The 22,032-nt window shown below is 43.2% G+C and overlaps 2 protein-coding genes and 1 pseudogene across 2 annotated transcripts in view; 1 reads left to right on the forward strand and 2 right to left on the reverse strand.

Annotated features, from left to right (window-relative positions):
* LOC110492072 (arf-GAP with coiled-coil, ANK repeat and PH domain-containing protein 3) overlaps positions 1 to 8,320 on the reverse strand; it is a 109,242-nt gene extending 100,922 nt beyond the window's left edge. Inside the window, exons 1-2 of the mRNA XM_036946980.1 lie at positions 8,182 to 8,320; positions 7,938 to 7,996 (exon numbers count right to left, since the gene is read on the reverse strand). The gene's annotated coding sequence lies outside the window, so the exon portion shown is untranslated. The remainder of the gene's footprint in view (positions 1 to 7,937; positions 7,997 to 8,181) is intronic.
* On the forward strand, positions 5,233 to 6,216 carry LOC110491063 (lysophosphatidic acid receptor 6-like). The gene has a single exon (XM_021564434.2). The coding sequence runs from the start codon at positions 5,233 to 5,235 to the stop codon at positions 6,214 to 6,216; it is 984 nt and encodes a 327-aa protein (XP_021420109.2).
* Positions 8,321 to 9,159: 839 nt separating the features above from the next.
* On the reverse strand, positions 9,160 to 14,967 carry LOC110491064 (annotated as a pseudogene).
* Positions 14,968 to 22,032: the final 7,065 nt, after the last annotated feature.

Raw genomic sequence — 22,032 nt, forward strand, 5'->3', positions numbered from 1 at the left:
TTCCCACATGCTTCAAGAGGGCCACCATTGTTCCTGTTCCCAAGAAAGCTAAGGTAACTGAGCTAAACGACTACCACCCCGTAGCACTCACTTCCGTCATCATGAAGTGCTTTGAGAGACTAGTCAAGGACCATATCACCTCCACCCTACCTGACACCCTAGACCCACTCCAATTTGCTTACCGCCCAAATAGGTCCACAGACGATGCAATCTCAACCACACTGCACACCGCCCTAACCCATCTGGACAAGAGGAATACCTATGTGAGAATGCTGTTCATTGACTACAGCTCGGCATTCAACACCATAGTACCCTCCAAGCTCGTCATCAAGCTCGAGACCCTGGGTCTCGACCCCGCCCTGTGCAACTGGGTACTGGACTTCCTGACGGGCCGCCCCCAGGTGGTGAGGGTAGGCAACAACATCTCCTCCCCGCTGATCCTCAACACTGGGGCCCCACAAGGGTGCGTTCTGAGCCCTCTCCTGTACTCCCTGTTCACCCACGACTGCGTGGCCACGCACGCCTCCAACTCAATCATCAAGTTTGCGGACGACACAACAGTGGTAGGCTTGATTACCAACAACGACGAGACGGCCTACAGGGAGGAGGTGAGGGCCCTCGGAGTGTGGTGTCAGGAAAATAACCTCACACTCAACGTCAACAAAACTAAGGAGATGATTGTGGACTTCAGGAAACAGCAGAGGGAACACCCCCCTATCCACATCGATGGAACAGTAGTGGAGAGGGTAGCAAGTTTTAAGTTCCTCGGCATACACATCACAGACAAACTGAATTGGTCCACTCACACAGACAGCATTGTGAAGAAGGCGCAGCAGCGCCTCTTCAACCTTAGGAGGCTGAAGAAATTTGGCTTGTCACCAAAAGCACTCACAAACTTCTACAGATGCACAATCGAGAGCATCCTGGCGGGCTGTATCACCGCCTGGTACGGCAACTGCTCCGCCCTCAACCGTAAGGCTCTCCAGAGGGTAGTGAGGTCTGCACAACGCATCACCGGGGGCAAACTACCTGCCCTCCAGGACACCTACACCACCCGATGTCACAGGAAGGCCATAAAGATCATCAAGGACATCAACCACCCGAGCCACTGCCTGTTCACCCCGCTATCATCCAGAAGGCGAGGTCAGTACAGGTGCATCAAAGCTGGGACCGAGAGACTGAAAAACAGCTTCTATCTCAAGGCCATCAGACTGTTAAACAGCCACCACTAACATTGAGTGGCTGCTGCCAACACACTGACACTGACTCAACTCCAGCCACTTTAATAATGGGAATTGATGGGAAATGATGTAAATATATCACTAGCCACTTTAAACAATGCTACCTTATATAATGTTACTTACCCTACATTATTCATCTCATATGCATGCGTATATACTGTACTCTATATCATCGACTGTATCTTTATGTAATACATGTATCACTAGCCACTTTAAACTATGCCACTTTGTTTACATACTCATCTCATTTGTACATACTGTACTCGATACCATCTACTGTATCTTGCCTATGCTGCTCTGTACCATCACTCATTCATATATCCTTATGTACATATTCTTTATCCCCTTACACTGTGTACAAGACAGTAGTTTTGGAATTGTTAGTTAGATTACTTGTTGGTTATTACTGCATTGTCGGAACTAGAAGCACAAGCATTTCGCTACACTCGCATTAACATCTGCTAACCATGTGTCAAATAAAATTTGATTTGATTTGATTTGATTTGAATTCTAAATGGATTAAATATATTTGATTTCTCACCCATCTACACACAATACTCAAAAAATGACAGTGAAAACTTGTTTTTTGTTGATGTTGTGAACATGAAATACAGAAGTATCTAATTTACATAAGTATTCATACCCCTGAGTTTATACTTTGTAAATGCACCTTTGGCAATGATTACAGCTGTGAGTCTTTCTGGGTAAGTCTCTAAGAGCTTTCCACACCTGGATTGTGTAACATTTCCTATTATTATTTTTAAATTCTTCAAGCTCTGTCAAATTGGTTGTTGATCATTGCTAGACAACCATTTTCAGTTCTTGCCATAGATTTTCAAGCAGATTTAAGTCAAAACTGTAACTGGGTCACTTAGGAACATTCACTGTCTTCTTGGTAAGTAACTCATTGGGTAGATTTGGCCTTGTGTTTTAGGTTATTGTCCTTCTGAAAAGTGAATTAATCTCCCAGTGTCTGGTGGAAAGCAGACTGAACAAGGTTATCCTGTGCTAAGACCATTCCGTTAATTTTTTTATCCTGAAAAACTCCCGTCCTTAATTATTACAAGCATACCCTTAACATGATGCAGCCATCACTATGCCTGAAAATATGAAGAGTGGTACTCAGTAATGTGTTGTATTGGATTTGCACCAAACATAAAACTTTGTATTCAGGACAAAAGTGAATTTCTTGAAAAAAACTTTGCAGTATTACTTTAGTGCCTTGTCCCAAACAGGATGCATATTTTGGAGTCTTTCTTTTCACTCTGTCATTCAGTTCTCCTATCACAGCTGTTATACTCTAACTGTTTTCAAGTCATCATAGGCCTTATGGTACCATTTCCTGAGTGGTTTCCTTCCTCTCTGGCATCTGAGTTAGGAAGAACAACCTGTATCTTTCTAGTGACTGGGTGTATTGATACACCATCTAAAGTATAACTTCACCATGCTCAAAGGAAATACTCAATGTCAGTTTTTTCCCCCTCTCTTCTTTGTGAGGCATTGGAAAACCTCCCTGGTCTTTGTAGTTCAATCTGTGTTTGAAATTCACTGCTCGACTGAGGGTAGTACAGAGGGTAGGGTAGTACAGACTGTACAGATAATTGTATGTGTGGGGTACAGAGATGAGGTAAACATTAAAAATCATGTTAACACACTTATCGCACACAGAGTGAGTGCACATTTTTACTCCTGAACATATTTAGGATTGCCCTAACATATTGACTCAAGACATTTCAGCTTTTCATTTTGTTTTAATTTGTCTCCTCACACCATCAGTAAATATGTATGGTTTCTGACCCTCATCTGAATGCAGAGATTCCATAGTAAGCACTACTTATCAGCTCTCAACCCACTTTTCACACGGGTTAATTACTAAACCCTCACATAGGCTACTTTAGACATATACACCGCTTGGTAAATTACAGTGTATGGAGTTACCATCAAATGAGCAGCTACAAAATCTCTCTTAGCCCTCGCTCGTGTCTTGTGGCTGTGGTAAAATGTGTTGAACACTGATAGAGGCAGTGCTCTTCCCACGGGCGCCGAAGACGTGGATGTCGATTAAGGCAGCCCCCTCGCACCTCTCTGATTCAGACGGGCTGGGTTAAATGCGGAAGACACATTTTCAGTGGAGTACATTCAGTTGGACAACTGACTAGGTATCCCCCTTTCTCTTTCCCTCCTCTCGGGGAGGGTGGGATTGGATGTTGTGAACGACTGGTGAGTACAGCAGCAGCGTTGCTAGGCAACAGCACAGCGGAGAGGGGGGGGGGGGGGCGGGCTGGAGACTGAGGGTAGGATGAGAGAGAGAGCTACTTCCTGGCTTCAGCCATCATCTAACTTGATTCTGTGACTTATCAGCCGTGCATTGTGGGTGTGACTGTGTGTGTCAGCCATCCATCATGCTGTGCTTGGCCAAGAAGACTACAGTACATCTGGCCGGTGATTGCTGCCTGTGTCCAACCGACTCTGGCTGTGTTGGATTCTCCCTGGTGGTGGGGGGGGGGTTCCCATCTGTTCTTATAACCAGGTCCAAACCAGTTGTCTACGGTTTTCAGGAATAGTTCACAACATGAACAGCACCTGATTATTCTCTTTGAACAACCCTTACAGTACAAATCAATAATGGATTTCAGTAACATTCCAGTCATCCAAGAGGATGAAAGATATGCATTGCTGGATATTCCATGATGATGGTATTGAATTGTTGTGTGTAATTTAGCATTATTTTTAGAGAATAACTCAAAAATAATGAACAAAATAATGATTTCAATGTCAAAACATCCTATTTTGGATTAAATTAAATATTAAATTAAATTTTGAATAACATATAAGCATCAGCACATTGACAAAGCCATAAAGCCCTCACAGCAAATATATGGATCAAAATCCCTTTCAATAATTATGCTTTTGAATTTTGCTTTACTGTCAGCGGTATGGCTTGTTGCTGTGCTGCAGACAATGATATGACCAGCAGTAAAGGACATTTGACTTGTGTTAAGCGCCCTCCAGTGTTGAAGAAGAGTCAAGACACCCAGAATAGCATATCAAATGTACTGACAAGTGCCACCAATTTGACAAGCTTAGCATCATTTAGTGAGGACACAACCCCCAGGGAAGTATCAAGGATCCATTAAACTATCATGCAAGTTAAGTAGAAGATTAAACAGTAGGTCAATTATAAAGTAAGTCAATCTTAAACTGACCTTGTGGCAATGGCATGGCTTGCTTGTGTTGACAGCTAGTCCTGTACTGTTATTAATGAGGTCTAACACCTTCAACTAAAAATAACGAGGCCACGACATGACAGGACGATAGGTGTCTGATACAACCCACCCACGGAGAAGCACAGTACATGCACTGAAGATTTCCTGTGTAGTTTGATATAGCACTGAGCACCACCCACTCACGCGACAGAGCTCACAAAGAAATTTCCATGGCCATGACACCAAGCTCATATGAAGGTGTGGGGGGGAAACGGACAATGCATTTGTTTAGTGCTCATGTTTATTAGCCTATTGTGTAATAATTAGCTGACTTTGTTTTGGTGGATTTGTGGATCCAGCGAGTGTTCTTCAGAAACGCAAGTACTTTTTTCTTTAAAGATACTTTATCTTTTACCAACACAGTTTACTTGATTTAGTCATAGTTAATTAAGAATTGTAGCCTATAGTCACAGAATACACACGGTGTTCATAAGTTGAAAAATATCTTGATAGTTTCAATTCGATGGCTAAAATGTAAATCAGATAAAGAAATTCAAACAGCAACTTTTTACAATGGAAGCTATGATTGTATTGGTGAACTACGGCATGATAAGTCAAGCAAGCAGAGGATAGGATGAGAAATATCTTCTGTAAAACATCAACAGTGATAATATCTGACTGAACACTTTCACCATAGGTTCCATAATCAGCAAAGGAAAGCAGAAGTAAACTCTCCCACTGGCTCTGTCACCTACAAGCTCATTTTTATTATCCAACCTGAAACAATGAATACATCTGTTGGAGATTTCCCTGGCAACTGCAGTACCCCAGCAGACTACCAGTTCTACCTCTTCCCAGCCGTCTACAGTCTGGTGATGGCACTGGGCCTGCCAGGAAACGTGGGAGCCCTCTACATGTTCATCTTCAAGATCACTCCTCGCACCTCATCTAACGTGTACGTGATCAACCTGGCCCTAGCCGATACCGCCATCCTCTGCACCCTGCCCTTCAAGATCCACTACTTCCTCAACAGAAACGACTGGGTATTCGGAGACATGGCTTGCCGCATTACAGGAACACTGTTCTTCGCCAACATCTACATCAGCATCGCCTTCATGACCTGTATCTGTGTGGATCGATACACGGCCGTTGCCCATCCTCACATCTATCTGAGGCTCCGGAACTCGTGTTATACTGTAGTGGTGAGCGTGGCGGTGTGGGTGGTGGCGGGGGTGGCTGTTCTGTCCTTCATCCGAGTGGGACCTCTGGACAGCAAACCTGGCGGAGGTCGCCCCCAGCGCCGTAGCTGCTTTGAGAACTTTTCAAAGCACGAGTGGGACAGGCGTGTGGCGCCGTACAGCTTATTCAGTCTCGTCTTCGGCTCGCTACTGCCCTCTGTGGTCATCCTGGTGTGTTACCCTCTGGTGGCACGGCGCATCGCTCTCATCCGGACCAACACGGCCCGCGGAGCCCTGAGGGTCATCTACACCATCCTGGCTATCACCCTGCTCTGCTTCCTGCCGTACCATGTGGTTCACTTCCTGCACCTGCTCCGCCGTCAAGGAGCCATCCATCACTGTCCCCATGCCAATGCCATCTACAATGCTCGGCAGGTGACCCTGGCTCTGGTCAGCCTCAACAGCTGTCTGGACCCCCTGCTCTACTACTTCACCACTAGTCGCTGTAAGTGGAGTCCCTCCATGGCCAGGTTCAGATGGCTTTGGGCCAGGAGGAATAGGGGACTCTATACCATTGCTGTGGGACAGTGAATGGTTTGGATAAACTAGCTCCAACTGTATTCAATCAGCTAATGTAATTGTATGCTTTTTATATTCTACTCACAAACTCTGAAGCTAATTGATGAAGCAATTTTTTGCCATCGTAAACCACCAACCTTTGCATACATGTACAGTTGAAGTTGGACGGTTACATACACCTTGGCCAAATACATTTAAACTCAGTTTTTCACAATTCATGACATTTAATCCTAGTAGAATTCTCTGTCTTAGGTCAGTTAGGATCACCACTTTATTTTAAGAATGTGAACTGTCAGAATAATAGTAGAGAGAATGATTTATTTCAGATTTTCTTTCATCACATTCCCAGTGGGTCAGACATTTACATGCACTCAATTAATTCCTCTTGACAGAGCTGGTGTAACTGAGGCAGGTTTGTAGACCTCCTTGCTCGCACTCGCTTTTTCAGTTCTGCCCACAAATTTTCTATAGGATTGAGTTCAGTGCTTTGTGATGGCCACTCCAATACCGTGTTCTTCGGCTTGCAAGCCTCCCCCTTTTTCCTCCAAACATAACGATGGTCATTATGGCCAAACAGTTATATTTTTGTTTCATCAGAACAGAGGACATTTCTCCAAAAAGATCTTTGTCCCCATGTGCAGTTGCAAACCGTAGTCTGGCCTTTTTGAAGGTAGTCCTTGAAATACATCCACAGGTACACCTCTTATTGACTCAAATTATGTCAATTAGCCTATCAGAAGCTTCTAAAGCCATGACATAATTTCCTGGAATTTTCCAAGCTGTTTAAACGCACAGTCAACTTATTGTATGTAAACTTCGCACTTATAATTCACTGTATCACAATTCCAGTGAATTATAAGTGAAATAATCTGTCTGTAAACAATTTTTGGAAAAAGTTATTGTGTCAAGCACAAAGTAGATGTCCTAACCGACTTGCCAAAACTTTAGCTGGTTAGCAAGAAATTTGTGGAGTGGTTGAACAACGTGTTTTAATGACTCCAACATAAGTGTATGTAAACTTCCGACTTCAACTGTATGTATTCAAGCTTTGTACAATAGACATACGAACCTTTACAGAAAGCTACACTGAACAATGGGATCATATTGAAGACAATCGCGATGGAAGTCCTTTCTTCAGCAGAGTAGACAGAAAGCTCCCCAGATCTTCATCTTACAAATAAAGCCAGGTTGACATCATTTGGATTGAAATAAACCCTCTGAGAATGTGATGGAGTAGTTTGACTTGTGATTAGTAAATCTGCTCTATCAGGAAACATACTATCCTAAAGTGTATTTTGATCATATCATTGACATTTACATAGTGTTTATCTAAAAAAGGGTTAGATTTGAAAAGGTTCTGGCTTGTGGTCGCTACATGTACTGCTGTAGCTAGATGTTTTTGGTCAAATTAAAAGAAGTGCGTCACAGGATATGGCGACGGTGACTCAAGTTATAGAAACCCCAGGACTCTTTAAGGTTGTGGGCTGCGCCATAATGTGTATAGTGCAACAGGGTTCAGTTAGCACCGTGAGCACACTCCAAAGCTTGAACTGCCTCTAGTCACATCGCTTTTCAGTGGCGCAACTGGCTAGTACGTTGTCGAACAGACGGTCACGCGTGTTTGCGATGCAGACCCTGGTTCAAGCCATGTATGGACAGTGTACCCAGACATACTGCTAAGCAGACACTGGTCTGGCACAATAACTCTCATTTCCAACACCCGTCCTCCTTACCTGATAGCTCTTCAGCTGAAGAGCCTGGGAGGTGCTGGATGGTGTAACCTTTCAGTAGACTAGAACAGAGGCAATACAGAGAGAAATGGGAGAATGAATCATTCATATTAGTCCTCTTACTGTAACTTTTTTTGGTGATACATGTATACTTTTCTTTGCTCAAGACATAGAACAAACTTTGTACATTTTATGCCCAAGCTTTACCCAAATAAGAATAAAAATGGTCAACTTTGTCTTACTGTACCTTTTGAGGTGTGTGTGGATGAGGGTGTCGGGGTCACTGTGCGCGTCGTGGGGCTGCACTCGACAAGTGAAGCGGAGCTGGTGCACGTTGAGGCCCAGCTCATTAAGAGCTTTCTCTGGAGAGACCAGCCGAAGACTCTACACCCAGGGAGAGCAGGGGAACAAATGGGGGAGAAGTGAACCAAGGGCAACAATAGGACAAAAACTTGCAAGGCCAAAGGCAGAGAATAAAACACCCTGAATTACAAACACTAGCAACTGGTAATCTAAATAGTTACGGTTTTAAAAACAATTGTAATAAATGCAACATTATTGGACAATGCATGAAGATACTCCAAACTATTCACATTTTTGTCATCTATCAGATATCGACTGAATTCTAGCACATAAAACATTTTACTGGTAAGTACAAATAATGAATGGAATTCAGTGATTCGGGTGGGAATTCAGGTATTCAATTCACTCTCAAATGTCACTTCTTTTTGTCTTAGAATGCACTCATGTATACTTTTTCTTATTGAATCAGGTCTTTTGTGTGTGTGTGTTAAAAATCAGGATATTTGTGTCTCATCTGAAAAAATACATTGGTTCCTTTGCATATATGAATACATTAACATAAAGGGGAGGAACATGGCTACAAACACCAAACAACATTTGCTCTGTCTACACTTCTAGCATTCGCATGTGCGGTCTAGACTGCCTCATTAATTACTGTTCTTGTCACATTCTCTTGCATAATTCAACAAGTGAGTCAATAACAGGATACCCTCCGATTAAAATTCAACACACGTGGCTCTAGGTTACACCTATCTAAACATTTTTTACATTGTTTGTGAGATCAGACATAATATCACTATAATCCAAGTGTTCATTTTCGGACGTTTCATTTCAGTGCATAACTTTTTACAAATCCACAAACAATGAACACCGATCAAAATAAATGGATAATACCAGGGCTGTTCAGTGGGGAGAAAACCTTTTCAAATGGAGTAAAACGAGGACGGTGGAAATGTGAACTTGTCTAATAAGAAGACTTGTTTTCTGTTGCAAAACATTTCGCTGTGCCCTACTACTAAACACTACCCAGAGCTCCTCAAACATGTGGCACACACTGCAATTCTATATCATTTTCTCTAAACCCCTGACATTCTTGATACAGGTAGGGTTACAAGGACATCCTGGTGTCACTCCCTGAACTGCTCGATCTTGAAGAACTTCATCTTCTTGGCTGGCCTCTCCGTGCACCAGCAGCATGTTGTGAGGCTCTGCCATGCGGAAGAGCTGCATGATGCCCTTAGCATCTGCATGGGCGCTGAACGACATGTACTCCACCTGCAGGGGTCACAGACAGAGGACAAACTCAGCAGGTTGGCTCACCGATCTCAATTTCAACGTATCCATTTGATATCTATTACTGCAGTAACATCATGATCATACATAAAGTTCAATATAATCTCATCTTGTATTAGTCTATTTTCCATCTCCAGTTTCTTTTGACCATTCAGGATCTTGTGTCGGTCTGATGGTGCCGTGCACACAATACCCAGTCATGATGATCTGATAAACAGAAAATGAAAAGTAGGATTGTTTTTCTCCCCAACTTCACAGAAATGGGTATTTACTTCAGCTCTGTAATCTACATCAAACTTCAATTAATAGCCCGGAATTTATTTGCTTAAATCACTGAACACAACAGGAACTTGCTAGAGAGGCTTCTATTTCCTTAATGTGCACGGCTTTTTCTCCTTCGCGTGGTAATTATTTTAATTCCAGCATCCACTTCCAGCATTTTAATAAATTTCGTCATATCCTGCACTAGTGTTCTTATTTACACACTTTGTCATGTTTGTCTTAGTATGGCTAAAAAAAAGAAAAACACTTTTCCATGACAGAAAATGGATTCTTTACTTTCACTGTGCATTTTTTTGGCAGTTCTTACTTTTGCCAGTAGAGGGTGATTGGCCAATTTCTGGGGTTTTTACCCCCGAAATAGGCTTTTTGTGTTTGCCAGTTAGTTAGATCTGTCACTCTCATTGAAATCCAGTCTAAGAAGTGGTAGATATGTTCAATGTGTGCTATGTCTATGCTTCCTGTTCTTAAGTTTCGGATTTGCATCTTCTACTTTCGGTTTTGTACACCAGCTTCAAACATTAATACAAATATATTTCACACGGGTGTAGATGGTACAATGATTCTCTACACTATACTTGCTAATTTTGTCACAAACTGAGATTAGGCAAACTATTAGAATTTTTGCAACCAGCGGAGCAATTTCTGCACAAGGCACCTTTAATGTAATAAATCAAACATTAAACCAATTAATTGTAATTCATGATCACCTCGTAAACAATTAATTTAGACCCGGTGGCTATTTGAGACTCGCCATTTAATTTAAGTTATGTTATAGATTTTTATTTTTAAAAAATAGTTTATTTTTTCTCCCCAATTTTGTGGTATCCAATTGGTAGTTACAGTCTTGGCTCATCGCTGCAACTTCCGTACTCGGAGAGGCGAAGGTCGAGAGTCATGCATCCTCCGAAACACGACCTAACCAAGCCGCACTGCTTCTTAACACAATGCCCGCTTAACCCGGGAAGCCAGCCACACCAATGTGTCGGAGGAAACACAGTACACCTGTCGACTGTGTCAGTGCGCATGCGCCCAGCCCGCCACAGGAGTCGCTAGAGCGCAATGGGACAAGGACATCCCTGCCGGCCAAACCCTCCCCTAACTCAGACTACGCTGGGCCAATTGTGCGCCGCCACATGGGTCTCCCGGTTGTGGCCGGCTGTAACAGAGCCTGTACTCGAACCAGGATCTCTAGTGGCACAGCTAACACCTGCGATGCAGTGCCTTAGACCACTGCACCTCTCGGGAGGCTTATGGTAAAGATCTTAAATGGGACTCTCCATATTCTTCTCGTTGCCAGCGCACTTCTTGAAAATCTATAGAGACTGACCAGCATGCAACATTCCTGACCAGCATGGAACACACATTTTTCAGTAGTGATATTTCAATAATTTCATTTAGAAAGTCACACACTACCTGCTCCAACACAATTTAATGGATAAACCTAATAATAACGGGTCTACAGTGACTATGTAGAATATTCACTGGGGTAAGAAGAATAGTATCTATAATGGACAAATTATTGGAATTGTCTGTATCTAAAGCATATCAATGCCTAAACATACATTCAACTTTTGCAACTGTAAAGTAATGTTATAGTAGTAGCATACAAAAATATGATGTTTCTGCCTCATTTGGTCCTTGGTTGTCTGCGTAGGAGCGATCAAAGGCCTTGATGTGTTTGAACTCAAACGTGTTTCTCTGTTCAAAGGTTTTTCTGATCGGTCCAGGTGATGAAGAGTTTGTAGAGGTGATTGGCTTTCTCTGTGAGCCCTGTGGAGAAGTAGATGGGGGGCCTTCATGTTCATCTGCTCCCCTTGGAAGGAGAGGAGAGTGTTACTGCGAAATCCTTTTCTGAATTGCCTAATGCCAAATCAACACAAAATGAATGGCATCTTAACAAATGGACACTATGATCACAATACTAATTGAACTGGCAAATTAAACTCGGAATCAAAACCTTACCAGAATGTTTCCAATAGAATGCACAGTTCCTGAGCTATTCCCAGGGCAAAGACTGGCATCAGAACCTGAGAGCACAACATTTCCTCCATTAGTTCTAGAGAAACAGAATTAGCTAAAGGGACAGAAGAAACCTGTGTGGTGGTCAAATCAAATGTATTTATATAGGCCTTCGTACATCAGCTGATATCTCAAAGTGCTGTACAGAAACCCAGCCTAAAAACTCCAAACAGCAAGCAATGCAGGTGTAGAAGCACGGTGGCTAGGAAAAACAGAAGGGGTCAGGAGACACTGTGGCCCCATCCGAGGACACCCCCGGACAGGGCCAAACAGGAAGGATATAACCCCACCCACTTTGCCAAAGCACAGCCCCCACACCACTAGAGGGATATCTTCAACCACCAACTTACCATCCTGAGACAAGGCCGAGTATAGCCCACAAAGATCTCCGCCATGGCACAACCCAAGGGGGGGGGGGGGGGGGGCAACCCAGACAGGAAGATCACATCAGTGACTCAACCCACTCAAGTGACGCACCCTTCCCAGGGACGGTATGAAAGAGCCCCAGTAAGCCAGTGACTCAGCCCCTGTAATAGGGTTAGAGGCAGAGAATCCCAGTGGAAAGAGGGGAAAACACTTGAGCGTCTCTCGTGATCCTAGGTCATGGCAGAGTTGTGCAGACTCAGGACAACTGAGCTTTGAAGGAATACGCAGATTTAATGAGGAGTCCGTAATTTGCTTTCTAATAATCATGATCTTTTCCTCAAAGAAGTTCATGAATTTATCACTGCTGAAGTGAAAGCCATCCTCTCTTGGGGAATGCTGCTTTTTAGTTAGCTTTGCGACTGTATCAAAAAGGAATTTCGGATTGTTCTTATTTTCCTCAATTAAGTTAGAAAAATAGGATGATCGAGCAGCAGTAAAGGCTCTTCGGTACTGCACGGTACTGTCTTTCCAAGCTAGTCGGAAGACTTCCAGTTTGGTGTGGCGCCATTTCCGTTCCAATTTTCTGGAAGCTTGCTTCAGAGCTCGGGTATTTTCTGTGTACCAGGGAGCTAGTTTCTTATGAGAAATGTTTTTAGTTTTTAGGGGTGCAACTGCATCTAGGGTATTGCGCAAGGTTAAATTGAGTTCCTCAGTTAGGTGGTTAACTGATTTTTGTCCTCTGGCGTCCTTAGGTAGACATCAAGGAATCTTTGTGTTGTCTGTGAATTTATAGCACGACTTTTGATGTTCCTTGGTTGGGGTCTGAGCAGATTATTTGTTGCAATTGCAAACGTAATAAAATGGTGGTCCGATAGTCCAGGGTTATGAGGAAAAACATTACGATCCACAACATTTATTACATGGGACAAAACTAGGTCCAGAGTATGACTGTGACAGTGAGTGGGTCCAGAGACATGTTGGACAAAACCTATTGAGTCGATGATGGCTCCGAAAGCCTTTTGGAGTGGGTCTGTGGACTTTTCCATGTGAATATTAAAGTCACCAAAGATTAGAATATTATCTGCTATGACTACAAGGTCCGATAGGAATTCAGGGAACTCAATGAGGAACGCTGTATATGGCCCAGGAGGCCTGTAAACAGTAGCTATAAAAAGTGATTGAGTAGGCTGCATAGATTTCATGACTAGAAGCTCAAAAGACGAAAACGTCATTTTATTTTTTTTTGTAAATTGAAATTTGCTATCGTAAATGTTAGCAACTCCTCCGCCTTTGCGCGATGCACGGGGGATATGGTCACTAGTGTAGCCAAGAGGTGAGGCCTCATTTAACACAGTAAATTCATCGGGCTTAAGCCATGTTTCAGTCAGGCCAATCACATCAAGATTATGATCAGTGATTAGTTCATTGACTATAATTGCCTTTGAAGTAAGGGATCTAACATTAAGTAGCCCTATTTTGAGATGTGAGGTATCATGATCTCTTTCAATAATGACAGGAATGGAGGAGGTCTTTATCCTAGTGAGATTGTTAAGGCGAACACTGCCATGTTTAGTTTTGCCCAACCTAGGTCGAGGCACAGACACGGTCTCAATGGGGATAGCTGAGCTGACTACACTGACTGTTCTAGTGGCAGACTCCACTATGCTGGCAGGCTGGCTAACAGCCTGCTGCCTGGCCTGCACCCTATTTCATTGTGGAGCTAGAGGAGTTAGAGCCCTGTCTATGTTGGTAGATAAGATGAGAGCACCCCTCCAGCCAGGATGGAGTCCGTCACTCCTCAGCAGGTCAGGCTTGGTCCTGTTTGTGGGTGAGTCCCAGAAAGAGGGCCAATTATTTACAAATTCTATCTTTTGGGAGGGGCAGAAAACAGTTTTCATCCAGCGATTGAGTTGTGAGACTCTGCTGTAGAGCTCATCACTCCCCCTAACTGGAAGGGGGCAAGAGACAATTACTCGATGCCGACACATCTTTCTAGCTGATTTACACGCTGCAGCTATGTTGCGCTTGGTGATCTCTGACTGTTTCATCCTAACATCGTTGGTGCCGACGTGGATAACAATATCTCTATACACTCTCCAGTTTTAGCTTTAGCCAGCACCATCTTCAGATTAGCCTTAACGTCGGTAGCCCTGCCCCCTGGTAAACAGTGTATGATCGCTGGATGATTCGTTTGAAGTCTAATACTGCGGGTAATGGAGTCGCCAATGACTAGAGTTTTCAATTTGTCAGAGCTAATGGTGGGAAGCATCGGCGTCTCAGACCCCGTAACGGGAGGAGTAGAGACCAGAGAAGGCTCGGCCTCTGACTCCGACTCGCTGCTTAATGGGGAAAACCGGTTGAAAGTTTCTGTCGGCTGAATGAGCGACACCTGACCTTCTCTCCACTGTCTCATGTACTTTCTTCAGGAAGTCCCTTTCCCTGAGTCACGGGAGGTGGTGGCGTAGGTAGACTCTGAGATGAGGATGTCAGGCCGACCCTTATCAAACCACGCAGCCCTATGACAACACAGAAATGGTTTAATATAGAACACATAAGCATGGATCTAAATCATTTGAGCAAAACCAAACCTCATTTACAGTACCACACGTTTAGTTGACTAATTGTGTTTAAAATGGGAAATGAGAATGTTGTAAAATGTTGTTGACCTTGAAAACATAACTTCAGAATGATTAAATTACTAATATGTTGTTGATTTACAATTTTAGGAACTGTTGAAAAACATCCTCTACCAGTCGGTTGAGTTGCCCATTAATGGAATGCTATTAAGTCAAAGCTAGAGATAACGGACAATGGAGAAATATTATGGGATTTTTAAAATCTGTGCAAATCCAAAAATCCTTTCAAATCCATATCATTATATGACTGTTATCTTCAATATGTTTCATAATATCATTCAGTACATGTAATTGTACTGGTATTTTAAACAAACTGTAAACATTCATTTACATGCATTCTAATATTCATATTTTTACACGTTTCATATTTTAGTCATTTGATATCAGTCCTAACTTCCATTGTAAGTTAATGAAGCAGACAATGTAAAAGCATGTATAATTTTTTAGATGACTGAAAAAGTCTGTGCAAATTTCAGTACAAAATTTGTTTACGCTAATTGGGCAACAACTGGCTGGTTGAGATGTTTGTGATGCATTATCAAAGTTTAAATCATGCAAACAAACATCTTAATTTATGGCCTATATTGAGGCTACATACAAATTGACGAAAAATAAATTCTCATACTTTTTATTGGTGTGTCAGTTAAAAGGTTAAACAGCCATTTTTTTTAAACAGTTTTTCCATTAAAAAAAGTTAAGAAAACAAATAAAATTATCCAAAAATGTACTATGCAGAAAAAAGGCACCGCCTCCAGCCTTTTAGAGGCCCTAAGCGAGATGACAGTGGATAAAATTTTTTTTAAGTTCATTCAAAAAATGTCAGTCAAAAATGTGGTTTTCTTGTGTAATATATTTGGAAAGTATTCAGACCCCTAGAATTATCCAACATTTTGGTACGTTACAGACTTATTTTAACATGGACTACATATAATTTTTTCCTAATCAAAAACACGTTTTCAGAATAAAAAAAAAGACAGAAATACCTTTACATAAGTATTCAGACCCTTTGCTATGAGATGTTTCTACAACTTGATTGTAGTCCATACGTGGTAAATGTAATTGATTGGGCATGATTTGGAAAATCACACGTCTGTCTATAAAAATGTCCCACAGTTGACAGTGCATGTCAGAGCAAAAAGCCATGAGGTCGAAGGAAACATCTGTAGAGCTCCGAGACCTGGGGAAGGGTACCAAAAAAATGTCTGCAGCATTGAAGGTCCAAGAACACAGTGGCCTCCATCATTCTTAAATGTAAGAAGTTTGGAACCACCAAGACTCTCCCTAGAGACGGTCGCCCGGCCAAACTGAGCAATTGGGGGAGAATGGCCTTGGTCAGGGAGGTAACCAAGAACCCGACGGTCACTCTGACAGAGCTCCAGAGTTCCTCTGAGGAGATGGGAAAACCTTCCAGAACCACCTCTGCAGCACTCCACCAATCAGGCCTTTATGGTAGAGTGGCCAGATGGAAGCTATTCCTCAGAAAAAGGCACATTCAAGCCCGCTTGGAGTTTGCCTACAGGCACCTAAAGGACTCTCAGACCATGAGAAACAAGGTTCTCCGGTCTGATGAAACTAAGATTGAACTCTTTGGCGTGAATGCCAAGCGTCACGTCTGGAGGAAATCTGTTACCATCCCTATGTTGAAGCATGGTGGTGGCAGCATCATGCTGTGGGGATGTTTTTCAGCGGCAGGGACTGGGCGACTAGTCAGGATCGAGGCAAAGATGAACAGAGCAAAGTACAGAAAGATCCTTCATGAAAACCTGCTCCAGAGCACTCAGGACCTCAGAGTGGGGCAAAGGTTCACCTTTGGGACAAGTCTCAATATCCTTGAGTGGCCTAGACAGAGCCCGGACTGGAACCCTATCTAACATCTCTGGAGAGACCTGAAAAATAGCTGTGTAGCGACACTCCCAATCCAACCTGACAGAGCTTGAGAGGATCTGCAGAGGAGAATGGGAGAAACCCCCCAAATGCAGGTGTGCCCAGAAGACTCAAGGCTGTAATCGCTGCCAAAAGTGCTTCAACAAATACTGAGTAAAGGGTCTGAATGGGGTATTGTGTGTAGATAATAAAAAAACGGTTTAATCCATTTTACGATAAGGCTGTAACGTAACAAAATGTGGAAAAAGTCAAGGGGTCTGAATACTTTCTGAATGCACTGTATTCCATATTTTGTTATAGCCTGAATGAAAAATGTACTTTTAAAAAGAATCCCCCACCCATCTACACACAATACCCCACAATGACAAAGTGAAAACAGAAATACAGAAATCTCTAATTTACATAAGCATTCACACCCCTGAGTCAACACATGCTAGAATCACCTTTGCCAGCGATTACAGCTGTGAGTATTTGTGGGTAAGTCTAAGAGCTGGGCTGTACAATATTTGCACATCCTTAAAATAATTCAAACTCTGTCTAGTTGGTCGTTTTCAAGTCTTGCTATAGATTTTCAAACCGTTTGAAGTCAAAACTGTAACTAGGCCACTCAGATACATTCAATGTCATCTTGGTAAGCAACTCCGGTGTATATTTGGCATTGTGTTTTAGGTTATTGTCCTTTGGAAAGGTGAATTTGTCTCCCAGTGTCTGTTGGTTTGTAAGCAGACAGGCAAAATCCTAGAGGAAAACCTGGTCCAATGTTTAACTCTATTCCGTATACATTTCCCCACCCCCCAAAAAAATACAATTCACCCACCTGACAGGTGTGGTACAGTGGCTTGCAAAAGTATTCTCCCCCTCGGCATTGTTCCTATTTTGTTGGGGGGGGGGGGGGGGGGGGGGGTGAAACAAGAAATAAGACAAAAACAGAAAACTTGTGTGTACGGCTTAAAGTGGTCCTATGGACAGACACTCCAATCTCCGCTGTGGAGCTTTGCAGCTCCTTCCGGGTTATCTTTGGTCTCTTTGTTGCCTCTCCGATTAATGCCCTCCTTGCCTGGTCCGTGAGTTTGTGGGCGGCCCTCTCAAACATAAGAGGATAAAACATTTTTTTTTTAAATCAATAGAACTGAAAGACTAAAAAAGCACCCTAAGGAAAAGCAAAGCTAAAAAGTTGTGTTTTAAGAGCTATTTTAAATATGTCCACAGTTTCTGTCCCACTCAGCTTCTCTGGCAGACTATTCCAGAGTCTGGGTGCATAGTAATTAAAGGCTGTCTCGCCATGCCTCTTTGTCCTAGGCTTTTAGATAGTTAGAAGGCCAGTGCCAAAGGACTTGAAGGACCTACTGGGTACATAACTCAAAAGCATGTCTGATATGTATTGGGGTGCACAATCGTGGATTGATTTAAAAACCAATGGATGAATCTTAAAATGTAGACTTTAAAACAAATGTAATGTGTGTTCTTTGTATGGTCTTGGCCAGTACCCGTGCTGCAACATTCAGTATGTTTTGCAGTTGACCAATGGCTTTCTTGGGACCAGACAGGAGAGCATTAAAGTAGTCTGCTTGTAATAAAAGTGTGGATGAGTCCCTCTGTATCAGCCTGAGAGAGAAACATCCGCACCTTGGCAATGTTCATCAGGTGGTAAAAAGCTATTTTGGTCACATTCCTAATGTGTCTTAATCACACACACACATCCCTGCCCACGAAGGTTCTGGACAGAGGCTGGCAACACCAATAGGAGGAACAGACTCAGCTCTTGCCTAGCAACAGCGACTGATTGTATTTCTAGGATAAACAAGGACTCCGCCTAATTGGAAGGTATAAACATATGCTTGCGTGAATTGTGTGTCTGCTTTTCTAGCTGCAACACTCAGTGTGGTGAATAAATCTACACTGAACTTTGCAGCTCAGACGCTAAGGGAGGTGATTCCATAATGGCAGAATCAATGTTGTCATACTATCAGAAAATGACCCATGCCTTGCAGTGTGTGTATTCACAGGTAAAAGTAGCACACGAGCAACGGAACCCCAGGAGATAACCGCGAGCACGGCCTGAGTCTGGGGGACCGAGTGTACATCAAAGTCCACCATGCCGGTGTGTATGGAGAATAAACGCTGGTCCGGATCCCAAACGGTACCCCTCACCGCGCCTACAGAGGTGAAAACCACAGCCTCTCCCTGGTGGATCCATACTTCTCATGTGAAATGAGATCCGTTCTGACTAATGGGTAAGCTGGAAGAAGAGCTGGGGAAAAGGAGACTGGAGAGTAGGTGTTATGTTAAGAAAAGTGTTGTCCTAATAGCATCCGTGTAGTGATAACCGTATTCCTAGCAGTAGTGATTTAGGGGAACAATGATAATGACTGCATTTCAATGCCAGTACAAAGGATAGGAGAGTGGACAGATGAGAGGGTGCATTGGGTGAGAAGTGCTGTTAATGTCACAGGTGCGAAGCAGAACATTAATCACTGTGGACATGTTGTGTGGGTTGTTCTAGGAGAGTGAAAAACAAACCAGAACTCCAAGGGTGGGTTCTGCCCCGGGTGGAGTAATTGTGTTGCAGAAATGGATCTGGAGAGAGCAGAACGGCACTTCGTGTCTGAAGAACTAGATGAGACCGTCCCTCCTACTGTACCTGCGGCAACACCGCCCTGGTGTGGAGGAAGCGGTGAAAATGACACTCTTGAAACCATATGCTTTCACATCCTCCCAGAGAGAAGGGAGCAGGAAACCCACCCCAGACGTCATAGATGTTCAGCCTTCTAAGAGTAGCTCAGGGCTGAGTAGTCAAAAGAATGTTTGTTCCTCAAATGCAGATACTGTATCAAGTTAAAGATGGAAACATCTTTGGGGGGGGAAAGCTTCTACTACCCAATAAAATTCTGTGCTGGGATAACACAACTCTAAGAAACATGTTAACCGAGCAATACGCTAACAAAACTACAAGTGTAGTGAAACTCGTTGATCAAATCAAATGTTTTATTAGTCACATGCACCGAATACAACAGGTGTAGTCGTTAGTGAAATGTTTACTTTCGAGCCGCTAAACAATCCCCTTACGAGCCCCTAAATTGACCAATATGTGCGAGCAAAACACTACTGGCAGCATCATTTTGGAACAGACGGTTATCTAATGGAAGAGCCTACAAGCAGATAAACAATCTTATGACACGGGTGAACAGGCGATAACAGCACCTTCCAACCATGAAGTGTTCACCAAGGCACTAGTGGTGAATGACACACCTATAAGAGAAGTGAATGTCACTCAAATGGAATTCATTACGAGTTTCGACTAGCAGCGTGAATAGATTCACCGTGTCATTGATAGTGACTGCAGTTGTGGAGGGTGGAAGTGTAAAAAGGATAGCCAAATCTGTTCGAGATGCAGTAGTAACCACATGGCCATGGACTAAGGGACAAATTATGTGGATAGTTGAATACACAGCTTGGGCAATGCTAGACAAAATTGTTATCTTTATGGAAGGGGCCTTATTTTTACCATGCCATCAAAACCTTAATGTTAAAGCCATACATATGGCTTCCCGGACTACATGGTGCAATTAAGTAATTACAAAGCTCGTAGTTTGCTATGACACCCAAGTACGAGGACAAAGGAGAGGGAGCGAGTGTGTTCTCTCTGATGATCTGAAGGGAAGTATGGGGTAACGTGTGAGGGAAAGCAAGAGAGTCCCATTTTCACAGAGCCCAGCAGAAGATCTAACATCCCATTGGCATGGAACAGATCGGGTAAGTGGTCCTTGCCCCAAACTAATTCTCATCAAGGGTGGTGTGAAATTATTAACACGCATTTTCTTTCTGTGCTCAAGTCATTGTGTTTTATAGGTGGTGTGGAACATGAGTGATCACTGGTCCAGAGGGAGGACCTTTGAGCCTGTTTTACGTTGGGTGTACGCTACGTGATTTTGGCCCTGGTTTCGCTGTAAATTATGTCTGAGTGTTGGTGTGCGCTCAGAAGGGTGCGTTCTGAGCCCTCTCCTGTACTCCCTGTTCACCCACGACTGCGTGGCCACGCACGCCTCCAACTCAATCATCAAGTTTGCGGACAACACAGTGGTAGGCTTGATTACCAACAACGACGAGACGGCCTACAGGGAGGAGGTGAGGGCCCTCGGAGTGTGGTGTCAGGAAAATAACCTCACACTCAAAGTCAACAAAACTAAGGAGATGATTGTGGACTTCAGGAAACAGCAGAGGGAACACCCCCCTATCCACATCGATGGAACAGTAGTGGAGAGGGTAGCAAGTTTTAAGTTCCTGGGCATACACATCACAGACAAACTGAATTGGTCCACTCACACAGACAGCATTGTGAAGAAGGCGCAGCAGCACCTCTTCAACCTCAGGAGGCTGAAGAAATTTGGCTCGTCACCAAAAGCACTCACAAACTTCTACAGATGCACAATCGAGAGCATCCTGGTGGGCTGTATCACCGCCTGGTACGGCAACTGCTCCGCCCTCAACCGTAAGGCTCTCCAGAGGGTAGTGAGGTCTGCACAACGCATCACCGGGGGCAAACTACCTGCCCTCCAGGACACCTACACCACCCGATGTTAAAGGAAGGCCATAAAGATCAACCACCCGAGCCACTGCCTGTTCACCCCGCTATCATCCAGAAGGCGAGGTCAGTACAGGTGCATCAAAGCTGGGACCGAGAGACTGAAAAACAGCTTCTATCTCAAGGCCATCAGACTGTTAAACAGCCACCACTAACATTGAGTGGCTGCTGCCAACACACTGACACTGACTCAACTCCAGCCACTTTAATAATGGGAATTGATGGGAAATGTAAATATATCACTAGCCACTTTAAACAATGCTACCTTATATAATGTTACTTACCCTACATTATTCATCTCATATGCATACGTATATACTGTACTCTATATCATCGACTGTATCCTTATGTAATACATGTATCACTAGCCACTTTAACTATGCCACTTTGTTTACATACTCATCTCATATGTATATACTGTACTCGATACCATCTACTGTATCTTGCCTATGCTGCTCTGTACCATCACTCATTCATATATCCTTATGTACATATTCTTTATCCCCTTACACTGTGTAGAAGACAGTAGTTTTGGAATTGTTAGTTAGATTACTTGTTGGTTATTACTGCATTGTCGGAACTAGAAGCACAAGCATTTCGCTACACTCGCATTAACATCTGCTAACCATGTGTATGTGACAAATAAAATTTGATTTCATTTGATTTGCCCGTCGATCCAGAAGAAAAAGAACAATAGTGCAAATCCTGTCTCTAACAGATGGTTCACAAGTTA

The sequence above is a fragment of the Oncorhynchus mykiss genome, chromosome 16, assembly GCF_013265735.2.
Source record: "Oncorhynchus mykiss isolate Arlee chromosome 16, USDA_OmykA_1.1, whole genome shotgun sequence".
Taxonomy (NCBI): domain Eukaryota; kingdom Metazoa; phylum Chordata; class Actinopteri; order Salmoniformes; family Salmonidae; genus Oncorhynchus; species Oncorhynchus mykiss.

Bases quoted from the DNA above. Each gene is read 5' to 3' on its own strand.
- LOC110491063 (XM_021564434.2), top strand. From the start codon at position 5,233: ATGAATACATCTGTTGGAGATTTCCCTGGCAACTGCAGTACCCCAGCA.